The sequence below is a fragment of the Lampetra fluviatilis genome, chromosome 20, assembly GCF_964198595.1.
Source record: "Lampetra fluviatilis chromosome 20, kcLamFluv1.1, whole genome shotgun sequence".
In the NCBI taxonomy this organism is placed as follows: Eukaryota; Metazoa; Chordata; class Hyperoartia; order Petromyzontiformes; family Petromyzontidae; genus Lampetra; species Lampetra fluviatilis.
In genome coordinates, this window is record NC_136294.1 from 2,384,741 (window position 1) to 2,393,813 (window position 9,073).

At 54.5% G+C, this 9,073-nt stretch overlaps 1 protein-coding gene across 4 annotated transcripts in view; it reads right to left on the reverse strand.

Annotated features, from left to right (window-relative positions):
- The window catches only part of LOC144937838 (tenascin-R-like), a 42,011-nt gene extending 36,018 nt beyond the window's left edge, over positions 1-5,993 (reverse strand). For all 4 annotated transcript variants that reach the window (XM_078865351.1, XM_078865353.1, XM_078865352.1 and 1 more), the window contains exons 1-2: positions 5,725-5,993; positions 3,115-3,750 (exon numbers count right to left, since the gene is read on the reverse strand). In XM_078865351.1, coding sequence (XP_078721477.1) covers positions 3,115-3,750; positions 5,725-5,986 — 898 coding nt within the window. In that variant the 5' untranslated portion in view covers positions 5,987-5,993. The remainder of the gene's footprint in view (positions 1-3,114; positions 3,751-5,724) is intronic.
- Between the last annotated feature and the right edge of the window lie 3,080 nt (positions 5,994-9,073).

The window sequence follows — 9,073 nt, forward strand, 5'->3', positions numbered from 1 at the left end:
GATCGGACGCCGCGCCGCGACTCGCAATTAAGGCGATGGGTCGAGAAATCACTACGTGTCCCGCATCCCCAGCGAGACGCGTGCCTTTAATTAGACCGATCAGTTCTCCCCGGTGGGGGGGGGGGGGGGGGGCGGGGGGGGGTGGCGGTGGATGGCGACCTTAGAAGATTATTGGCGGACCGGCACGCACCGCTCCCGGCCAACCCGCCGGCCAATCTCGCGCGTCCTGCCCGAGGAGTCGCGCTTCCACGGCGACGACGGGTGGTGTGCGACTATCGCGAACAGGAGCACCCGCGGTGGCGACTTTTGGCAGGAGAGAGAGCCCCCTCCCGAGAGGGATATTTGGCCTACTCTTCCACGCTCGGAGGAGGCGGGAATACATCTCGAAAGAGGTGGCAAACACCCACGCTTGACCCCACGGCGCGTGACCTTGGGTCGGCCAACTGCGGTGGATAGGGGGAGGTCGAATCGGACCGGTGACCTCCAGCTCGCTGACCGTTTACACACCAACAGGAGCAACCCAGGAAGGAGGAGGGAGGAGGAGGAGGGAGGAGGAGGAGTGAACGTCGTTTCCGCACTTGAGATAATCTCGCTCGTAGGGCTCTACTGACCCCGTGGCCCATACCGGACTTCTGTGAAAAAGAGCTTCACGGCTCATCGGATTCCTCCTCCAGTCTAAATTCTGATTATGATTCTACTGGTGGTGTGTGAAGCCGGCGGCGTGGCTCCTTGCTGTTCGAGTAACTCTGCCAGATATAGTTCTTTTTGGGGGGGGGGGGGGGGTTGGTGGGTGCCACTACGTAATCGCTGGCCGGACCCATCAATGGGGCACATTATGGCCCAGTGTTCTATAACAGTAAATTGTCCCGATTGTGCACATTTAAAAAAAAAATTTCCTTCAAGGATTAGAAGCAGCAGGACACAAAAAAACCCCAACACCCCCCCCACCACCCCCCCCATCGTAACAGACAAAACAAAGTGAGAGGGAGGTCGGTTCACAATAGCGGAATGCTGCCGAAACCCACAGACTGCCCCTTCAGCAGTCTACCTCGGGGACAAGCGATTATTTAGCTGTAAAAAAATATCTATTGGCGGAAGTACAAGACGGCTTTCATCTCACGCTTGGCTCGCAAAATTGCAAGCACACAGTGCAGGATGGGGGGGGGGTATGTGGGGAGCAAGGGGGGGGCAAGGGGGGGGGGTGGAAATCGTCATCGTTAGACGATAAACCCCCGTCGCCGCGTTCGGCAATCAAAGCTACTGCCGCTCATTCCAGGTGGCTGCAACGATAACATAAAAAAACCCACTAGAAACGTAAATGCATAATAGGACTTGCTACTAATCAAACTCCTGCCGTACGTTGCGTGACGGAGCAGCGGGTTTTTTGCGACCTGCCGACAGATTGCGCGGTTTTGCATTTGAGAACGAGAGCTCAACTCGCGATGTTTAGCGAGCGAATGCCTTATAGGGGAAACAAATACTAATTAACGGATTACTAACGGAGCATATAATTACAATAACACACATTATAATCGATTACTAATCTACAACTCACATCGTAACAATTGACTGATTACCAATCTAGTATATAATTACAATAACCCCCCCTCCGCCTCGAATCGTTGCACCTGATGAGTTCAATGATGACGTCACCCTGCTGCTGCTGCTCCATTTAAGACCGGGAGCAAGAGCAGAGCCTCACCATTCTGGCGAATTGCCCGATGATGCTGGATGCAATTACCAGCGAAACGCCGTACTCAAAAATTGTAAATGTTGTGGTTTCACTCTTCAACACACCGGTGGGCTAAAGCAGTGAACTATTTGTCTTTTGTCAACGTGACACTTTTTTGCTGATTGGCCGTGTTGGGTGGTGGAGGGTTACGACACATTTATAAATAACGGGATCTAACCCAAAAACGTTTATTATGAATCATATTGGTCGCGAAAGCCTACGTGTTAAACTGAGCGAATGTCTCTCTGTGGTTCCAAGGAGTCTCGGTCGAGAATTACCGTCACTCTCGATCGGTGACACGAAAGGGTGACGCGTGTTAAGAACAATGTTCCCCCGATCTCCAGGACTCTTGTGACGCACTCCCCCTCGCCACGGCGTGCCTTTGCTGCTTCACCGTTCGCTGTGAGCTACGCTGGTTGCCGGTGACTGAGTGAATCAAGTTTGGTGTCGTACGCCTTCTTCACGAGGCCCTAAACGAGCTGGCCTGGTGGGATAACATGTTCAGTGATAAGATGTTCAGTGGTCAGATGTTCATTGATAAGATGTTCATTGTTTAGATGTTCAATGATAAGATGTTCAGTGAGCAGCTCGATATCGAAATGTTTGCGGATTCAAGTCTTGGTTTGGATTTCACTCATCCCAGCATACCTTTTGGGGTCGATAAAATAAGTAACCACTCAATGGATACACTCACCCCTGCCATAGTAATGGGATTGGCGACAGATTGGAGAGACAGACAGATCAATCCCATTGATGATGATAATAGTGATAATAGACACAGACACAATTTCAACCGAGAAGATGGGTACAAACTGAGCAATCATTGGAAGGAAGTTATCAACCAGTTTAAGTCATAACTGGCTGTGATGTTTCCATCCGACCTCCCGATGTTAGTTGTTATTTTCGACTCTCTGGTTTTACATTAACAGGTTAAATGTCTCACACTAACACAGCCACCATTGCTCGTTTTCCTCGATGTGGGGGTGGCTCTCCGATCTTACATTGACATGCAAATGTATTTCACTCTAACATAACTAGCACCGCCCACTTCGCTTATGACCCTTGGGCTACACCCATTTCAAACCTTTAAAGCAGCCTGCATCAGCAGCTTTCCCCCTCCCCTTTTTCTCCTGATGACGATTGCTTGTGTTGCGATCGAAACGTCGTAGTTTTTTGTTATTTTCGTTGAACCTATCTACGTGACTTTACCGAAAGACCCAAGAATATAATAATGATAATAATAACAACCGTGATGAAAGATCACTGAAAAAAGTCCCTGCATCAGCTACGCCACACATCCTTTACCCCCTCTCCCGCCCCCACAGAATCGACCAAGCTCCCGAACTCCCAAACCCGTGCACCTCTCCCACCGCGGCTCTCACCTTCGGAGCAATCCTCCCCGAGGATGCCCTCGTTGCAGACGCACGCGCCGTCGACGCACGCGCCCAGGCCGCTGCAATTTCTGGCGCACAGCACGCTTCCCAAGATCTGCCGATCCGTCTCCCGCACCACGACCTCCTCTTCTTCCTCCTCCTCCTCCTCTTTTTTCTCATCCTCCTCCTCCTCCGTCTTCTTCTTCCTCCTCTCCCTCTCCTCTTCCTCCGGCTCCTCCCGGCCGTCGGCCATGTCGCACCGCTCGCCCGAGAAGCCCTCGTAGCAGCGGCACTCCCCTCCGACGCAGCGGCCCTGGTCGTTGCAGCCGTCGGGGCAAGCGGCGAGCTGGCACGCGTCGCCCTCGAAGCCCTCGAAGCAGCGGCACTCTCCGCCCACGCAGCGGCCCTGGTCGCTGCAGTCGTCGGGGCAGCGGGGGGCGCCGGCGAGGCGGCACGCGTCGCCCTCGTAACCGTCGGGGCAGAGGCACTCGCCGTCCACGCAGCGGCCACGGTCGCCGCAGGAGGCCGGGAGGCACAGCGGCTCGGAGCAGTTGGCGCCGCCCCAGCCGTCGTCGCACGAGCAGCCGCACGTCTCCAGGCTGAAGTTGCCGTGGCCGCTGCACGGAGGAAGGTAGTCCACGTTGCCTGCGGCGGTGACGGTCAGTGGAGGGGGGACGGTGGGGAGAACCACAGGTTTAAGTGTTGTTGTTGGTGGTGGTGGTGTTCTTGGTGTTGTCGATGTTGTTGGGGTTAATTTTGTTTAATCAGTGGTTGCTGACAGAGGCAGATCTAGAAACTTCCCAGGGGGAGGGGCGGTCCAGAAATGTGTTTTTTTATATATGGCCCGATATTAATCATTCAATGTATTTTCTCTGGTAAATATCAATAAAATACATTGCTTTCTAGGTCTCAAATGTCCGCGACTGTTATTGGTCATGAATGGGACTCGAACTCGGGTCGCCGGGTTTGTAGCGCAATGCGCTAACTACTCCGATACCCGCTCCAGTAAACACCACGATACCGCTGATCACACCGCCATTCGCCACTAAGTGGCGGTCACTTCACCACGACGCTTGTGCCAGTCTATATGCACTTTAAGGCCACGTGAAGTGTCGAACGCCCGCTGGAAGGAGGTCACAGGGCAGACCCAGGTTCCATAGGTTGACTGACTGATGTTCATGAAACATACACATGTACGCACAAGTTGAGTCATGACCTGCAAAGTGAATAGAGCATTCTGGTAACATCTACTACTATAACCCCCTCCAATAACCACCACCGACTACTACTATACCCCCTCCAATAACCACCACCATACACACACACACGCACCTAAAGCTGAGCCATGACTTGTGCTCAGACCGCCCCCGAACACCACCGGAGCGGACTTGCATTGGAACGACGCACGCGGATCACGTGGGCACAACGCGACCCAGGAGTTGCATTCCTGCGGGCGCTGTCATCGGCTCACTCTCGCGCGCGACCGGTGCGAAATCAAAAGCGGCGATCTGGAGTACGTCGCCCATGTCCGTCACCCCGGAGCTGCTGCGTTTCGCCGAGGGAATGCAACCCGAGAGGGACGCCTGGCAGAGCATCAGTCCCCTCCTCTCCAGAGGAAGCCCTCGCCAGGTCACTGTGGGTGCCCGGTGTTTATACTCCTCGATACATGCGTGTGTGTGTGTGCGTGAGTGTGTGTGTGAGTCTGTGTGTGTGTGAGAGTCTGTGTGTGCGTCTGTATTTGCGTTTGTGCGTCTGTATTTGTGTGGATGTGTGTATCTATGTGGGGAGCGGTAGTGCAATGGTGAGCGTACTGTGATACGAACCCGGCGACCCGAGTTCGATTTATGCTCCAACACCTGTGACGATTATCTGAATCAGTTCTGGGCCTCTCTTAGGTCGACTCAGCCTCAAATGAGTACCTGGTGTGGTGTGTAAACATCGCCACTGGGGATGCTGGGCATGGTGCTGGCTACCCACCCTCTCGTGTACCGTACCGGCCTTCATAAGTGTTCGCTAACAGCACTTGCCCCAACAGTGTGTTGAGGCTATATGGGGGAACGGTGGCTTTGTGCGTATGCGTAGTGACTCAACTTAGATACATCTGTATGAGCAAGTAGCTCATGGCAATACGATCCTGGCTATATGTCTTCCCGTGTTATCAATATCAGATCCTGGTCTCGAGTTAGTACCTGGTACAAGTTCAAATCATTTGCACCGGTAAGAGACAATGGCAGCGTCGATGGGGCATGGTCTACGTCAGCCTGTACGGTACCTAGCCTGACACCTATAGATGAGAGTTGAGAGATATGAGAGAGTGTGGTGGGCAGCAGAGTGAGACGACAAGGGAGAGCTATCGGAAGGTATTCATCCCCTGCACTTAAGAGACCCTAGATCTAGCGTGCCAGAGCATCCATCCACCTTCTATCTAAAGGGCTCAGTTTCTAACTGAACATCTTTCCCGGCGCCGCCGGTAGGCCTGGAGCAAGTGGCACGCGATCTGCAACCAGCGACAAATCTCAGCCGCGGCGAGAGGTGTACTGGATGCGTCGCGCCGGGTTTTTACGAAACGGGCCTCCCCCCGATCGAAATTGTTCCCCGTCCTCTCCCGCCGCTCGCTACCTGCGGAGGCCGCCGAGGCTCCGGCACCGCCTGCGCCGCCCCCGCAGCAGCCGTAGCCGTTGCTGTTGCCGTTGGCCGTGCACTGCTGTCGCAGCGCGGACACCTGGTGCTCAAGCAGCTCGATGCGGCTCAGCAGCTGGCGCAGCAGCGGCGAGTCGTGGTCGTCGTGGTCGCCGCGGCAGCCGCACGCCTTGCGCGGGATGCTGATGCGGTGCGTGAACACGATCTGGCTGTCCGAGTCCTCCGTCTGCTCCACGAACATCGCCGAGCCTGCGCGGAACGGGGGGTGGGGGGGGGTGTGGGGGGGGGGTTTGGAAGAGAGGGTGGGGGGGGGCGAAGTGAGGAGCGATCGAGGGATTGCGCCACAGTAACGGTGACTCGGCGGTAGAGCGAGCGGCTCGCAATCCTTGAGTTGTGAGGCCATATCTTGGTTGGGGGTTGACCCAGCCCATCATTTTGGGGTCGATAAAACTTACACCACTTTTGCGGGGAAGTCAACAGTGATTGTCTGATGGGTACATTCGTTCCCCGTCATAAGAATGTGGAATTTCCACCGCTGGCTCAGGGCTGTAAATGGGTGATGAGCACTGCCTTCGTTTAACTTTGGGCAGAAAATCACTGAGTCTTGGCTTTCCATGAGAGGCGTGTTATCTTAGTAATGTCATCCTGGTTATTCATTTTTTATGATGCTACTGCTGACGACGACAAGAGAATAACTGCTGAAAATGATGATGGAATGATGATTTTCATCATCCTATCACCATCATCTCCAATGAAGAGGCTGATGATTATCATCATCATCATTATGAATGATGGATCATCCATTCACCGACAAGGCCAAACATCCAAGTGCAGGGCCCTCCTGAATTGTAGACTCCGTATTTTTGACCCAGCAAGGCTTTGCTCGAGAAATAATGCGCATGTATTCGTCATTATTACGTGTGTGTGTGTGTATATATATATGGTTCAGCACTCATATTTCTGAGATGGAGCTCAACGCTTAATTTTTCACCAGATCAGGGAGTCACAGCAATAACCACACCTCGCCGTCTACACGCGCTCCCAGACCGCCAGAGCTGACGCGCAGCAGACGCGGCGACCTTCAAGGTTCCGTCCTGACGGGCCTCCCAGGTACGGCGCGACCCACGCGACCACAGTTGGGAGAGTTCTGCATCTTGCGCGCGTCGATTTGCAAAACTGGAAGCAACCTTTGCGTCCCGCTCAACGTCCGACATCTGTTTGCTTTTCCAACGTTCATCCGCAGGTCAGCTGGATCCATTCGTCGAAAACACTTTGAGCGCGAATTTCTGGCCCACGACGGTCCACCCCCCCCCCTCCCCCACCCCCGTTTTGGATCACTCTTCGTGTCTCTGGGATTTGCGTGCAACTGTTCTCATGCCGGCCCCCAGTCGCTCTTGACCTGAGTTCATCATTCTTGAGCGGCCCCCGTTCTTGGCACTTTGCTGCTATGGTGTTCCCGTTACGCAATTGGCCCTTCACGTTTTCTCGACCCGTTTGGCATTGCAAAGGAGCCTCATCGGAGTCCGTGAGGCTCCTTCCCCCCCCCCCCCCCCCCCCCGATGGAAAACTTCCGGCTGCGATGCGGACCACGCCAACGACGGCGACACACGTTCGCAACAACAACAATAACAACAACAACAGCCAGATCGATTTGTGGACGCCGCCAATGTATCGTCTCGTGCCGCATCATCCCCCAATTGATTTCCACTCTGCTCAGCGCGAAGGCATTTGGCAAAAGGCACCGGTGCAGGAAGCAATTGATTACTCAATCAAGCGCGCAGGCAAAGCACCCATCACGAGTCGTGATGACGGCCAGAGGTCGAGGAGCAAGGAGGGAGTGGCAAGCGGAGGAGGGAATGCTCCGGTGAGCTCTGCTCATGTGCTAACAGCACTTGCCCCACCAGTTTGTTAAAGGCTATACGGGGATCTTTGTCTTTGTATACCGTGTGTGTGTGTGTGTGTATATATATGTACACAGCCACGATGGAAAATATGACCCAATGTCATTTTAATGGCAAGCCCGGGGCCGTGTCCCTGCGGTGCGGTCAGGTGAGCAGTGGTGCATCGAGGCGTAGCGAGCAGGGCTGGGGGGGGGGGGACAGCAGCCGCTACGCCACGGACCTCACGGGGATGGGTGGGGGGGGGGTACGAGGAGGCTGCTTCCCATCACCCAGCTAACGAGGGCTGTGCAGCGTGCAAGTGAGAACTATGAGGAATGCTCCTAACCGACTGCCACGTACTCACTCTCCTCTGCTCCCCTCCCCCCACCCCCCTATCGCCCTTGACTGACCACCTGCTTCAACCCCGGGGTTGTTTTTGCCATACTTCACCACGTGGGATAGTGACACGCGGTTCCGGCAGGTGGAGGGGGGGGGCGCCAGGCACCGGTTTATATATCACTCGCTACCGATGTCAGCCGTGGCCAGGAATGGAACTCAGGTCACCAGGTTCGTAGTGCAGTGCGCTAACCAGCGAGTCGCTGCCTCATAGCGCAACATTAGTGGAGGATTATTCACCCACCCACTCAACCATGCACCCATCCACTCACCTATCCACCCACCCACTCAACTATCCACCCACCCACTCAACTATCCACCCACCCACCCAACTATCCACCCACCTACCCAACTATCCACCCACCCACTCAACCATGCACCCATCCACTCACCTATTCACCCACCCACTCTCACACCTATTAAGCCACCCACCCACCCACCTATTCACCCACCCTCGCAATTTCTCACCCACCAATTCACTCATCGGAGGATCGTTTTGTTTTTTGTTTGAGGGCAGCAATACTACCATTGGTGGTCAATGTGGATAAGACTAACACGTCACTGCTTGCCTGTGCTGCTCCACCCCAATGGGCAATGGCACTACCGATGCAATGTCAATCCTTTCACGGTTTCCCCAACGAACTGGAACCAAAAGCAGGCAGGTACTCAGCGCAGGCATCACTCGCCACTGCCGTCAGCGAGCTATATCTAAAGAGATTCAATGCGCAAACCACTGCGCCACCACTCCACCCATTTGTTGAAGCCCACTAGACAGCCATCCAGTAACACTGTCCAGTCCCGTACCTCTTGCCCTGACCTCACTGCTCTCACTTCACCCACCCACATTGTATTACTTGTATGAATTTCATTCTTCTCCTTCCTCTCACGAACACACATTTACGCACGCGCACGCACAGAAACACGCACAAAGACAAAGGTGTCCCCGATAGCCATGCTGACTGTTAGGGAGAGTACCGTTCGTGAGTACGTATTGAGGCCCTCGTTGGCACACGATGGGGTGGTGTGGCCAGCACCTCGCCACTGTGCTGACG